The sequence below is a fragment of the Apium graveolens genome, chromosome 7, assembly GCF_009905375.1.
Source record: "Apium graveolens cultivar Ventura chromosome 7, ASM990537v1, whole genome shotgun sequence".
Lineage (NCBI taxonomy): Eukaryota > Viridiplantae > Streptophyta > Magnoliopsida > Apiales > Apiaceae > Apium > Apium graveolens.
In genome coordinates this window covers 8,036,718-8,052,403 of record NC_133653.1, presented here as the reverse complement: position 1 = coordinate 8,052,403, position 15,686 = coordinate 8,036,718, and the positions used below count along the sequence as shown (strand labels likewise).

The following is a 15,686-nucleotide window of genomic DNA, read 5'->3' as shown; positions in this document are numbered from 1 at the left end:
CTTTTAATTGTAGTAATTTATTTGAAAAACTCCTGCCTTGTTCTCCCACATTTTCAGCAGTGTAAATCTTATTATCATAAATCATGTGAAAATCTCGTCCAACAGCTACAGTCTTATCCTTACTCCTTGAACTACCATCCGTGAATGCAGGGTCGTTATTCTTCCGCCCCATCTTCGCCTCCCAATCCGCGTCATTTTCGTCTCTCAACCATCTACTCCTGTTCTGAAACGCCGCCCTCCTCGGCGGTGCTCGAAGCCATCCACCCCAGTCTTTCTGAACATCATCACCTCTATTATCAATATTCCTCCTGCAAAAACGCTCTGTGAGGGTCATGAGATCACAAGCAAAACAGAAATCTCCAAGAGGCTCGTACTTACAGTACACAGTGAATTATGTGCCATTCTTCCTCTTAATTTTCTTCTTCCTCTTCAATGGTTTACGCACGTCTAACCTGATTTTTAATCTCATATACTCCACCCAGATGCTAGAGTTATTCTTAGCATCATATAGCACAAACTCTCCAAAGAAATCTCCTAACTGCTTTCCCACCACTTCTGACATGAAACCTTTTGGTAAATCGTGAATTTGAATCCACATTTCCAAAGCCCATAATGGTACATTCGGTGGTTCTTTACCAGATGGAATTTTACTCACAACCAACATTGCATTATCAAACGACCATGGTCCTCCATTAAAAACCCATGATAAGTCTTCCCGGTGATAAAATTGAAACAAGAAAATTCCAGGATCAATCTCCTTAATGTTGATACCCATCGTAGGTTTCCAAACGTCCGCCAACTTCGATGTCATGGCCCTGGTGTTGATGCTCTTCTCTGTTAGAAATCTTCCAACCAAACACAATTCATATCTATTCACCTGCTCCTCCACCCCTTCATCGAAAGAAAAATCTTCATTTTCCTCCTCCTCAATGATCAGATCTGCTAGGTGGTCGTCTAAATTTTGATAGCGTGCCATTTAAAACTCTCACAAGCCTGGTACAGGTTGAAGAGACAAAAACAAACTCTCACGTAATGGAGAGAAACCTACATCTTCAAAAACATATCAATCAATTTTCATCTTAATTTCATATTTTTATTTTAATGAAAATATTAAAATTTTACTAGTATTATTTAGAATTAATTTGATTAGTCTCAAACCACTAATGTAATTTTTACGACAACAAGTGTCATTACATTGATTTTTTCATATATACACTAATCAAAACGGTCTATTTCTTATATCCACTAACAAGTTGCAATTCAACATTTCATTTAATTCCGGTTCCACCAGAATAATAACACTCGGTTTAATCATCATAGTCGGTGTTCTAAAAATTCCCGATAAATCCCCGATTCAACCGATTAATCCCCTACAAAATATCTGAACGATTCGATCTTTAAAATCCGATTAATTCTTACGAATTTTTCTTTATTAGAGTATATATAATTATTTATTAAAATTAAAATAATATATTAATTTAAATATGAATAAGTATAAAAATTATGATATAATAAATATATATTTGTTAATAAATAAATAATATAATGATAATAATATAGTACTAAATATAATTGGTGTATGGAGAAGGAGGGATCCAAAGGCTATTGGTGTATGAATACAAGCCCAATAAGAGCTTAGAAGATCATCTATTTGGTAGAGCTTTGCAAGTTCTTCCTTGGATTACAAGATTACAAATTATCCTTGGAGCTGCTCAAGGACTGGCTTATTTGCACAGCGGACTGGAAGTTCAGGTAAGAATTACATCGTGTATTTCTCATGAGTAAGACTAGAACTTGTCATGTACTTTTTAGTTGTATAATATCCTTGGAGCCTTAGTACTAATCAGTTCTCTTCGAAACTCTTATTATGTTTCAATCCAGTATCCATATTGCAACAGCTTCCAAAAGTATTAGGAGTACATTCTGGCATTGGGAGCTTTAATATGTTGTTCTAAGGAAAAAAGATAACTTTGCATCTGTGCATTCGACTTTAAAAAAAAAGTATGGAGTATTAGGTAGAAGTGGTGGAAGAAAAAAACTTAACCTAGTTCTATAATGTTCCATTACTCGAGTCTACCTGACAAAGAAATTGCACCATCTGTTTTAAATCGATTTGCATAAGTTACCTGAAGCGCAATGCACTTTTGTTGGCAGAGTTTGATCATGTCAATTGTTTCTATATTTGGTAGGTAATATATCGAGATTTTAAACCATCAAATGTGCTATTAGACATGGACTTCAAGCCCAAACTGTCAGACTTTGGTCTCGCAAGAGAAGGTCCGATGGGAAATAACACTCATGTATCTACAATGGTAAGTAAAAACTCGTATTTGGATGAGTAAATTTTACTTTGCATCTCTACATAATTCCTGCTTGCAGTGTGATGTATCTGAAAACATTCTACTAAATGAAGTTGAGAACATTAAGGGGTCAGATTTGTGCTCAGAGCTAAACCTAAGCAAGTTTGTAAGAATGAATTCTTCCATACTTGGGCTTTACAATTTTAGAACATATATTTCAACCGATATGAATGGATGGCGTCATGGGAGGCAGAGATGTAGTGTAAGAAGATTAGTAACACCATGAGTTGAGCCCAAATGCAATTTTTATGCCTTTGGGGCCTATTGCCTAACGAATCTTCCGATTGGCTTCATCTAAATACAGCATAAGAAAATGTAAACTGACACAGATACCTCTTTCAAACTAACCCTCTTAAATAAATTTGCAGAAAAGAAGTTCTGAGGATGTTGAGATTTCAGTAACATTATGCTTAGTCTGTTGAGTGTTCACTTAGGAAAATTGGAGCAGAAAGCATCAAGTAGGGATAAGGACAAGGGTGTGGAGTGATATTTTTCCTGTTATAAACACGTAACAGGGCTCAGGTCTCTGGCAGATGATATTGCAGCATACTTCCGCAGTGTGCGTTTAGGCTAAACTTATAAAAATTTGTCCTAAGCGCGGTAAGGGTAAGTGGCCCCCTTTCCACTCACATAAAAGATCTGCATTCTCGTTAAAATCAGTATGATTTTTTACTAATCTTAATAAGCATGGTAACGTATGCTCCAACAATCATTTGTCACGACCCGGGCCTACCTTTCTAAAGAGATCTGCATTCTCACTAAAAATCAGTTTGATTTTTTACTAATCTTAATAAGCTCGGTAACGTATGCTCCAACAATCATCTGTCACGACCCAAACCTACTAATACCGGTAAATTTTAAATTAGTGTCATTTAAGTGATCTTCCAGAGGGGCCCTCTTTTATGCTTGGTCTGACTGGACATATTTTGAGTTCTCTGGCAGTGTTATGTCAGCTGAACTAAAATGTATTAGCAGCTGCTGAGTTTTTTTTTTATGTTTTTTTTAATCCTACTGTTTTATGGTTAACTGTTATTGATCACATAGCTAAAGAAGCTTGTACATTGATCAGCCTGTTGGCACATATGGATATGCTGCACCAGAATACGTTGAAACTGGACACCTCACTACTCATTGCGACTTGTATAGTTTTGGGGTTGTGCTCTATGAGATTCTCACAGGTAGACGTGCCTTGGAAAGAAATCATCCAACCATTGAGCAGAAACTTCTAGATTGGGTGAAAAGGTTCCCTGCAGACAGCAAGAAGTTTAGCTTGATTATTGATCCCCGGATAAGAAATCAGTATTCTCAGAGTGCAGCGAGAAAGATTGCAAAACTAGCAGATGCCTGCCTGAACAAGAATCCGAAAGAACGGCCAACAATGGATGAAGTGGTAGAAATCTTGAAGCAAGCAATACGAGTGTCTGAAGAAATGAATTTAACCGCGAGGAGTTTTGTAGAAATCGGCCGATTTTTCAAAAATCGCCGATAAATCGCTCAACCTGACTACTTAAGATTTAGTGCGACTGGTTACGTAACGCTCGTACTAGGACGGTTTACTATGAAAATAATTAATGGTGAAGGGCCAAGTTCCAGAACAGATTGACTACGAAACTAGCCTATGAGATAATGTGTTGGCCATCCAATGAAGTCATCATCTTTTGGTCTTGGTCTTTCATCTCAAAGGAATTGTGGCTTTTGGAAAAACCGGTCACATCAAATATTAAATTATTATTATTATTATTATTTTAATATTTTCTTGTTCTAAAAATTTACAAAATTATTGTTTATACAAGATTTCTGCTGGCCATATTTTTGCTCGAGTATATGATTAATGATTCCGACAGTTTTGTGCTGTCACGGTCGATTTTCCCAGCTTGACTCTTAAAATCGAGCCAAACAGACTATGTATCTAGGAAAAAATTTGTCTATATATAAAAATTTACAAAAATTATTACGTATTTAAAACGTATCCAGGAATGCTGAATATCATTGATATTTGATATAGTTGAGTCGCTTTCTTTACATAATATTGAGAATTCGAATTTTATAAAGAAAAATGAATATATAACTATGTTTAAATGGAAAAGATAACGTGTCCCGAAAACGGGATTAGATTCGTAACGGGGACATAATTTTGTTTTTATAAGAATACGAATTTGGCCGATAACAAATCAAATGAAGTATATTTTGTAGTGTGTTTTACTAATTTTGAACTTGCATTTAATTGCTACATATACTCGCGCTTAACATGATTTAATGTGGTTTAAAAGTTGGTCTTGGCTCAAGCACGTAAAAGTCTAGTCTAGTGGGAGCTCGTGTTCTTTTGTTAATTGGTAATCCACTAAGTTCAATCCACACATTAATGGTGTTGTTAGATATGTTGGACTTGTAACTAAGCCACTTGTTTCTCTATATTGACCCCATGTTGACTTCTCTAAAGGTTGTGGGTAGCTCCGGCACTGACCTAAATATTCAAATTTAGGGCAATTTCGGTCCAAAGTTATCCAACAATGACTTACATTTTCGTCCAAATTTGGATACATGAATAGTGCCGGCGTACGATTCAAATTTGGATCAAAATTAAAATAATAAATTTTAACTTTTGTTATTTAGTTTATTACATATTATTTTGATTTTAGATATATATATATATATAAATGTAATTAACTAATATTTTAATTCATTATTATTTATTTATAATTTCATATTAATAAATTATTAAAACATAACCAAATTAAAAATGTTTGTATTTCTTAAATTAGAAATGAGGAGGCTTATATTGCAATTGGATATGTACTAATTTAGTATTTGTGAGAAGAATATATTAATTCTGAGAATTAATATTAATATTTAAAATTTAATTAGAATTACATTACTTCATATTAATTTTATATTTAAAATAATACATTTAATTTATAATAGTAATAATCAAATATTAAGATAAAATTTAATATCATACAAGAATGAAATATTTTTTATTATAAAAATTTATAATATTAAAAAATATCATTTTATAATTTGGATCGAACTGTTGGAATTGAAGAGAGGCTTGGTTCAAATTTAGACCCAAAGTGCTCTAAGTTTTAGGTTAAGTTTTTGACCAATAGTTTTGAAGTAAATAAGTGATGTTTGATTTATAGTTAATGAGAATATTTAATCAAAATCGAAATTTTGATTTCAAATATTCGTGTTTATGTTAATACAAATAATTTAGGGTTGTGGAATTTCATTTTCTTTTTCATGATAAATCATGCATTTCATATTTTTAAAATATTTATCATTCACGTTAATATTCACATTTAATTTATGTTTTCATATTTTTTAATTTTTGTTAGTTATGTTTTACGTAATATTATATATCATGGTATATATAATTAAATTCATTCGATATGTTTTTCGTGAATCAAATCATATATTAAAATATTATTTTAAAATTATCATAAACACTATTTCATGTATTATATATTAAGTCAGAAAATATCATCAAAACAATATTTCTGCTTACATCGTAGAGCCAAGGAGGTACTATCTTTCATCGATTATCCAAATCCTCGTACTACTTTTCAAATATTTGGGCTTTTCTCTTCTTCCGCTTCCTTTTTATTCTTAGGATATCGTATAATTACGAATTATTATTAGGGAAATGATAAATTCGGGAGCATTTTTTTAAAATTCAGAACATAAAAGAGATTTAAAAAAGACTTAAAATACCCTCCCGAATGCACATTAACCCTCCTGAATGCACATCATGTTAGAAAAATATTTGAATAGAATTAATTGGCATTATTTGCTTGATTTGTAACTTGTGAGATTTTTGATTTTGTAACTCCTAAACTAATGAGTTCGAATTAATTTGGTCATTATTGTGGAGGTTACAAAGTTATTATTTTTTATAAGTTACATATCATTTCCCCCCTATAAATAGAACTCTTGTATCATTGTTTTCCACACCAAAAAAGTTATAGAATTTTCATTGTTTTCTTGCATTCCTCGTAGAGCTCTAGGTTCAGTTTTTGTGAGATAGAAAGTAGTGTTTGTTCAGTTCGTAGAAGGCGAGTCTTCAAGTGCTTAAGACCACCTTTGTTCGTTGTATCCTGGAAGACGGAAACTACAACACCTTCAAGCACCATACGAAAGGGGCTAATCTGTTTTAAGGAGAGCGTGGTTTTCACGTGACTCGAACAATTTTTGGTATTTGTATTATTGATTTCCTAATTTAAGGTACTCCTTTTTTCTTATACTCTTAACAAGCTTAAAACAGATTAATATACTTTATATGAATTAACTTAACTAATAAACTGATTTGTTTGAATTTTTCTTGAATATAGTAGTTTTATGTATTTTTCATGATACATACATGCTTTATTTGGACTTTATTGATTATTTTTATATTTATCATGTTCTCAATATATCGGCGCTATTAGCTCATGTGTTATATTCATGTTTGGTTTTCTTGTTTATTTATGTTCTAGTTGTTTTTACAATTTATCTTAATTCATGAGTATAATATGATTTTACTGGTAAGTTATAGGATTAAGGCTTATGTTGGTAATAATTGTTAATCATTCAGGCATTTGGTGCATGTTTTTATGTGCTTGATGTTGTCGTTTACGTGTTTTCAAGTACGGTTTTGTGATTTTTTTATTGTTCTAGCATTGCATGCATTTTGTTTCCTATATTGACCATGTATCAAGGAGATTTTGTTTTGTTTATTTATATGATTATCAGGTTAATAGCAGCATGCTCAGGCCTCTGGTGTAACGGCCCCAAATCCGGGGTCAGGGGATTTGGTCGTCACTATGAAACCTCAATAAAAAATAATCTGTTAAATCAATAAATAAATGCCAGCGGAAGATATTAATCATCTCTGATCCCAAACTAATCCAAGATCTTTTAAGGTTACGGTTCTAGAAACAAGAAATCCAAATTCCACCAATAATTTTTCACTTTCTTTTAAAACTCTTTTTAACAAAATCCAATTCAAAACTAAACCCACTAGTATAACTTCGAAATGAAGTATACTAGGCCCAAATAAAATACACAACTATAATATAATATAATATAAACAACTTTACACAATAAAACTTACACTAGTTCGCAGACGCTGGACCAACCACCTTCCAAAAGCTTCTTCTTTGCTTCTTCGAATTACGCAGTTGAACAGCGCAAGCTAATCCTCACTGGAGGTTAAATTTGAAAATAGGTAAGTATGAGCGAAAGAAATGCTCAGCAAGATCATTATAGCGAATATAGGGTGGTTTTGATATAAAACTGACATCTGCATTAGAACAGAACATTTAAAATCATAATTGCTGAATCATAAAATTTTAGTTGAGGAATCCCAGAATTGATTCCTTAATTGTATTCAAACCATTTTGATATTTTTGAGCGAAATGCTTCAGCAATACTTTGAATCTTGACGAGAATAAAACTCGTAAAACAGTGTTTATGGAAATATCGTAAACCACAATAACATGAAACATTGATTATGGATTGAATCATAAACTTTACTCAAAACCGAACTCTTGAAATTAATACTTAGTTTGCCGTCATATCAAATTAGATATCAATACGAACTTTGATGCTCACAACCTACCCGCGCTAAAATATGGAAGTCAACATCAATCATCTATATTAATACCACATTTGATATTTAATAACAACTTAAATATCAACATCAATCAGCAACCGGATCAAAACTGTATTCCACCTTTATTCAAAACCAAAACAGTTGATAAAACATTCCTTATAAGATTATCAAAAACAATATAATAATTTAGATTGGAATCCTCGAACGACGGTGTGTTGCCGCCGGTGATCAGCCGCGTAGCAACACTGGTATGCCGAAGCATATCCAACTAAACAAATGGGGCACCCAAGGCACATATCGGCCTAATGGTATTATATCATGTATAATACCTAAATCTCCGCTGGACCGCCGCCACAGCCTCTTACGCAACCATTCAATTTTAAAATATTTTATTGAAAGGAGTCATAATACTCGACACCCTTATAAACTTTTATTCGCCCATTAACCTGGGCAGCAAAACCAAAACAACGTCATCTTTCTCAAAATCCAAAACATTTATGAATCCGATAGTTGGATAAGTAAAACACTTGACTATTCTGAACATAGAATAGCATATAAGTACTTGCATAAACAGAATCATTTATTTCAGCGATATGTAAAACATTTATCTATTTTGAGATGAGAATAGGGAAAGCAATACTTGCATGATAAGATTTAAAATAAATATCATTGAACAATAAGTGATGATAGGGATACTTGTCTTTGAGATTTAGTAGTTAGTCACACTCGCAAAGACGCATTTATTCTGACATTCTGTCTCAAAACATCTTCGTCTTTCTTTTCAACACTTTACTGATATGTTGCTCCTGCGATTGCTAGAGGCCAGATACCCAATACCATTCCATCTTATTCTTTATCCAACGTATTGTCCTGATCAACTCGAATGATCCGCATCTATAATTAAAAGATATAACTTTAATCGCCTAAACGATAATCACTCGACGAACTGCGCGTCAATACCTTATCGTCTACCCATACGATAGCCCACACATAAATATAACAGACAAACACAGGACTCTTGATCCACATATGCAAATAATTCACATAACACGTAAACATATAACTCACGTATCACATAATTCATATAACACACGCCACGGTTCGTCAAAAGGTTCGACTCGGTATGTTTAAAACGGAAATCGGGTCAAAAATATAATTTATCGATCAAAAATCGACTCAGAATGATTCGTAAGACAAGCGACCTTTCGAAATAAAAGGATTTGGGTCTCGAAAGTATTTTTAATGAAAGCAAAATATTTTTCTGAGTCTAGAGGCGTTCGTTTCATATTAAACGGACGAACGGTTTATTTATTATGAATTTTTGAACATTTTTCGGAATTAAAACGGGTCTCTAAATCATTTTATAATTAAATAATAGGGCTCGAACACCCGAAAATAATTTTATAAGAATTATCGAGCCAGGAAAATAATTTAAAATAATATTTTAAAACTCGAAACTATTCTTCGGAATTTTTAAGTCAAAAAAAATAATTAAATCTAATTAAATAATTAATTAAAATTAATTAATAACTAATTAAATTAATTAATCAATTAATATTTTAATTAATTGACTAATTAAATAATTAATTATCAACTAAAATTAATTAATTGAATAATTTGGATTTATTTTTGAATTAAAAATAGATTTTCAGAATTAAAATAATGATTTTAGAATTTTTAAATATTTAAAAACTATTTTTCTGAAAATAAAATAAAAAGGAAACACGATTTTTGAAAGTTTTGGAAACTAGAATCCAAAGTTTTGTAAGTTTTGCAAATTGTAGGGGCTCAAGTGGAAGTTTTCAAAACATAAATATTAAAACTGAGTATTCTGGAAACATACAGGGGTTAGACTGTAATTTACCACCATCGTCGGCGCCGTCGCCGGCCGCCAGTGGCGAATCAACTCGCCCAGAACTCGACAGAAATGAGCAGATTTGAAGTGCAAAACGAGACGATCATTACTATATAAACGAAATCACCGAACCCTGCTTGAAACGGCCGGAAAAGCATGAAGAACACTCGTCGCCGGCGAGTGTTCCCCAAAATCCGGCGACCGTTTCCGGCATCAGTTGGTGAAACCGAACACACCATAGAGATCCTTGTTTCAAAAGCATTCCATTGGTATATACTAGACCTTTCCAGGATTACTGAATCAAAAAGCCCCAAATTTTTAATTAAAAATATTCAAGAACAGTGAAGAACATTCAGAAACCCTATTTCGAGAATCCAACAGCCATTTCAACATGTTATTGAGCTCTATTTTTGACATATAATATACCAAATTGACCAGAAAAATGTTATCTACACGATTACGCCATCAAATCACACAAACAACATCAAGAACAAAAATTCATATTTTAATCCATATTTAATTCGAATTAAAATCATTAAATCGGAAAAATACCTTGATTTCTGGGTAAAAATTGATGATTGATTCAGAAAGAAGATTTCGAGAGTTTCGTTTGATATGCTGCACGCCCGAATAAGAGTTCGATAACGCCTTCGTTCGTACGATTGATTTTCAGGAACATATCGATTTTTAGGGTTTTTCTATGTATTTACTGTATTTTTACTAGTTGCAAATGAATAAACGAATAAAATGAAATAAGAATTAGGCTATTTATATTTACGGAATATTGGTTCGTTCTGGATCATTTTGGATCGATAAATTAGTTGCTTAGCCGCTAAGTAACTACAAAACGATCCAAAAATAGATTACTTAGCCGCTAAGTAACTATAAAAACGATACAATTTAATATCAGATTTGGATGATTATCAAAATCGAGCTTCTTATAAAACACCATATACGAAAATAATGTAAAAATATCCCGTCTCTCGATAATACGGGTTTTATAGATTACCGAAATGATTGTCGTATCGAAAATTATACGCCGGGACGCGTACGGGTCAAACCGTAACCCGGATTGAAAAAGTTAAAACACGGAAAATGTCTGGAATTACCAGATTAGGTTAGGAAGGAGTTTTCGGAAGAGTTTCGGGTTGTAAAAACGTAAAAACGGTTGAGGTTGGACGATTTCCGGTTTTATAAAATAGTTTTGTAATTATTCAGAAAATAATTAATAATTCATAAATCATTATAAAATCATATAACACTCCAAAAATTACCAGAAAAATACCTTAATTGTCTATATTTTATTATGCACATATAAAAATTAGTATACTCAAAGAATATCATATTTAAACATCCAAAACATCAATTCCAATTATCAGATAATTCACTAAAATTCACATAAAATCACATAAATAATTCCAAATAATTATAATAATAATATCTGAAAATATGGGATATTACATCTGGTATCTAACATGATTCTAATAATCTATGTCATGGTTTTAGATTTTATGGGCTTGATAGAATGATCAATGATGCATGTTTCTTATTTGTATTCCTCTTCCAAAGTTGTGCAGTGAAAAAGCTTAGTTTTTTTATTTAATCAAGTTTTTGCATACCTCGGATTTATTAAATCATCCTTCTTTGGTCTCATAACTTGTTTTGTATCTCGTAATAAAAAAATTTGGAAGGCAAATAATTGAATATATTGAACGATTATTTCATGTGAGCTTTTATTAATATGTGTTCTTGTAACGTTTGGGGAGGGATAAATCTAATTGGTTAATGCTTGAAATGTTGAGGAGCAAAAAATGTTATGCTTATATTTTAAAGCAATTTTTTTTCCTCTTATATCTAGTTTTTTTTAGGACACGGAAAAAAAAATAAAAAAAAATTAATAAAGAAATTAAATATGAAATATTATTGTTTAAAGATTGAATGATTTTGTCACCAACATGATTAAATTTCTGTAAGATTGGATGGTGCCAATAATGTCGTTTGTGCGTTAACCAAACTACCTGGAGATCATTCTATCAATGAACTATAATATGAAATATTTGATTCAAAGATATGGTTTTTTTTTCTTTTTGATGTGATCATATTTGTACAAAACTGTTATGTGTATCTTTATATTATCAATTAATTTTGTTGATATTTTAATTGATAATTATACTTACTAGTTTTGTATTTTATATTTGCTGATTTAAGAAATGACTGGAGTTGACAGAGATAGTTTGTCTGGTGATAAGACTGGTGAGGCAGTGCCTGAATGTCAAAACGTGGCAACAAAAGATGTTGTTTTACTTGACCACGTTGAACCTTGCGAGGTTCTTGACTGAGGATGCACCTAAGCTGAAAGAAGATGAGTCTGATGTTCAACTAGTGAGTGCAGTCCAAGCTTGGAACCACTCGTATTTCTTGTGCATAAATTACATAATGAACTGTTTGAGTGATTCACTATATAAGGTGTATAGTGTGCTAAAACGTCCAAAACTCTGTGGGACTCACCTGACAGAAAGTATAGAACCGAGGATGCGGGTACTAAGAAGTTTATAGTGGCCCGACTCCTTGAGTTTATGATGGTGGATTCCAAGAAGATGGTTGATCAAGTTCAGGACCTTCAGATGATCATGTATGACATGGAAGCTGAGGGAATGCCCATGAATGAAGCCTTCCAAGTAGCCGTTATAATTGAGAAATTGCCCCCTGGTTGGAAGAACTTCAAGAATTATTTGAAGCATAAGCGTAAGAAGATGTTTGTACAAGACCTTATCTTAAGACTTCACATCGTGGAAGATAACAAGAATCGGTATGTCGGCTTTTCAAATGCTAATGTGGTGGAAGTCAAGAGGAACTCTAAGTTCAAGAAGGTGAAACTAGACAAGAGGCCCGACTTGGGACCTAGGACTGGAATTTCAAAGAAGGGATTTCAAAGAAAGTGTTTTAATTGTGACAAAATGGGGTATAAGTCAACTGAGTGTAGGCTACCGAAGCGGAAGAAACACGAGGTCCACATGATAGATGAAGTGGCTCAAGACATGTCTGACATCATTCTATCTGCTTAAAGTTATTTTCTCCCAAAATGTAATGTTTGTGGGATATGGTTATGTAACCGATTGATTATTTGAAATAAATGTAATGACTGCAAAGAATATTTCATAATTCTTCTGCTTACTTGCTTTAGTCTTCCAGTTTGTGGCATGAGAGACTAGTTCATGTTAATAGAAATTATTGTCAATGGTTTCAAATGATATGACTAAGTTGCTAATTTGAGGACACTCAAATTGAGTAATTAAATTAATGAGAATCCCAATTTGAGGACGCTCAAATTTGGTTTTCTAGCGAATTGAAATTGCTATTTTTCGGGACGCTGTAAGTTGGTAATATCAATTATGAATTGAAACCTTGATGATGACAGAGTCTGTAGACTCTTTGATTATAACAAATACTCTCAACTGGAGTTATCACTATTGACTATGTCAAGTCAAAAGATAAAACTGCGGATCCGCTAACCAAAGAGTTAACTAGAGAGATAGTTGAGAAATCATCGAAATGAATGGGACTAAAGCCCATTATAAAAGTCGATACAAAGGAAACCCAACCTTGTTGACTGGAGATCCCAAGATCTTGGTTCAATGGGATAACCTAACTGTAAAAACTTAGTGAGATCATTGTGGGAGTTTTACTTCCGGGTCCATTCCTATGATGAAAACAGTGATAAAATACGGAAAAGGCTAAGCTATGCTTTTAATGATCCTTCTGTGTCAATATGTCGAACAAAAATACTTTTGTATTGTTTAAGAGATCACCTATGTGAGTGAAGTGGGGTCGCTTCAAGAAGGAATTGTGGGGGCTAATTCTGAGAAAAACTCACAGTACCAGGCTAAAGCTCAGGACCAAAAAGGGCTTAACAGTGAGAACTGAATAAATATAGGAAAGACTCCAAGGGGGTGGATGTATCATCATTTCACAATACAGAAGAGCAGTTCAAGGTCAACGCGACTACTAAAATTCTAGAAATGTAAATATGTTCTTACAAGGGAAGGTTCAAGGGGTAACGCCTACCTATCCTATGCTGGTTTCTACCGCGACTTTCTATCTCCGTGTCAAAACATGTCATTTTGCAACGTCAATTTTATTCATGTGGAGGATTGTTAGAAAAAAAATTGAATAAAATTAATTGGCATTATTTGCTTGATTTGTAATTTATGAGATTTTTGATTTTGTAACTCCTAAACTAATGAGTTAGAATTAATTTGGTCATTATTGTGGAGGTTACAAAGTTATTATTTTTTGTAAGTTACATATCATTTCCCCTATAAATAGAACTCTTGCATCATTGTTTTACACACCAAAAAAGTTATAGAATTTTCATTGTTTTCATGCATTCCTCTTAGAGCACCAAGTTCAGTTTTTGTGAGATAGAAAGTAGTGTTTGTTCATTTCGTAGAAGGCGGGTCTTCAAGTGCTTAAGACTACCTTTGTTCGTTGTATCCTGGGAGACGGAAGCCACAACACCTTCAAGCACCATACGGAAGGGGCTAATCTGTTTTAAGGAGAGCATGATTTTCATGTGACTCGAACAATTTTTGGTATTTGTATTATCGATTTGCTAATATAAGGTACTCCTTTTTTCTTATACTCCTAACACATCAACATAAAAATTAACATGAGGGTAATTTATACTTTTCATACTGTTTTGTTTTAAATTTTAAAAAACTGCTCTGAATTTAACAGTTGACTATCATTATTTACAAGTTTATTTGTAATAGTCTGTTAGGTCACACACACTGTAGAAGGGGGTTGAATACAGTGTTTATCATAATCAAATCGAATATAAGAACTCAAGTAACAGAATACAGATTTTATTCAACACAATAAACTTCGTTACAATATGGAAATGTCTTCTCTCAGTGATGAATAAATTATCACGAGAGCTGCTAGAGTTACAAAGAATAATAACTTCGATAATCGTAACACTTATAGTGTAAACTCTATGCATGTGTTTATATACTACACAATTACAAGATAATCTTCTAATTGATATGGAATATAATTCTGCTTCCTAAAATATATCAACTAGTTATCTTTTCTTCCAAGTATTCTATTCTTCATAGAATTCCTTCTTCATGCACAATTCTTTATGTCTTAGTCTCGATCTTCTATCCTTTCAATCAGCCGCCTGCCTTATCTGAAAGTCATCTTAAGTCCTGATATTATCTCCTGATAAATATCTTCTGAACCTTAAGTTCTGATAACTTAAGTTCTGATATCTTAAATTATGTCTTCAGTATAAGTGCTGATTTCCAGTTAAGTATTGATTTGTCCTGTAAGGTAAGATCTGAAAACTAAACACATATCATATTACACATGACATTATCAAATATATCTAACAATCTCCCCCAACTTGTAAATTAGCATAATATACAACTTCAACGGATATTTGATGATGTCAAAACATTAAGTACAAATGCATGAGAATTTGACTAGATAACTACAACTTACAGTCCTTTCAGCTTTACCATCTTTAACTTTTGATAACAGCTTCAGTCTGTATAAACTTCAGAATTTAAGTAGTTGTAGATATTTGACTTAGCTTCAATTACTTTTGATCTCTTTTACATCAGGAGTTGTTCTGAGATAGTTCTTTAACAAACATCTCTCAGCATATTCAAGTTCATTAACCATCCTCCTTTTGGCATTCTTCAATTCAACTGTATCTTCTCCAGTTTGAAAAATAGCTGCTCTGAGATCATTTATCTTAGCTTTTCTTATCTCCTGATCTAGTCTGATTAAATATTCCTTGTCAGACTCAAGATTGAATTCCACAGCCTTATAACCCAGAAAAGTAGTTATAATCTTAGCAGTGTTAGGCTTCATA

The 15,686-nt window shown here is 32.7% G+C and overlaps 1 protein-coding gene across 1 annotated transcript; it reads left to right on the top strand.

Annotated features, from left to right (window-relative positions):
- Positions 1 to 702: 702 nt before the first annotated feature.
- Positions 703 to 4,152, top strand: LOC141673200 (putative serine/threonine-protein kinase PBL19). The gene is made up of 4 exons (XM_074479934.1): positions 703 to 718; positions 1,586 to 1,752; positions 2,190 to 2,312; positions 3,430 to 4,152. The coding sequence occupies exons 1-4, from the start codon at positions 703 to 705 to the stop codon at positions 3,847 to 3,849; spliced, it is 726 nt and encodes a 241-aa protein (XP_074336035.1). The 3' UTR covers positions 3,850 to 4,152.
- Positions 4,153 to 15,686: the final 11,534 nt, after the last annotated feature.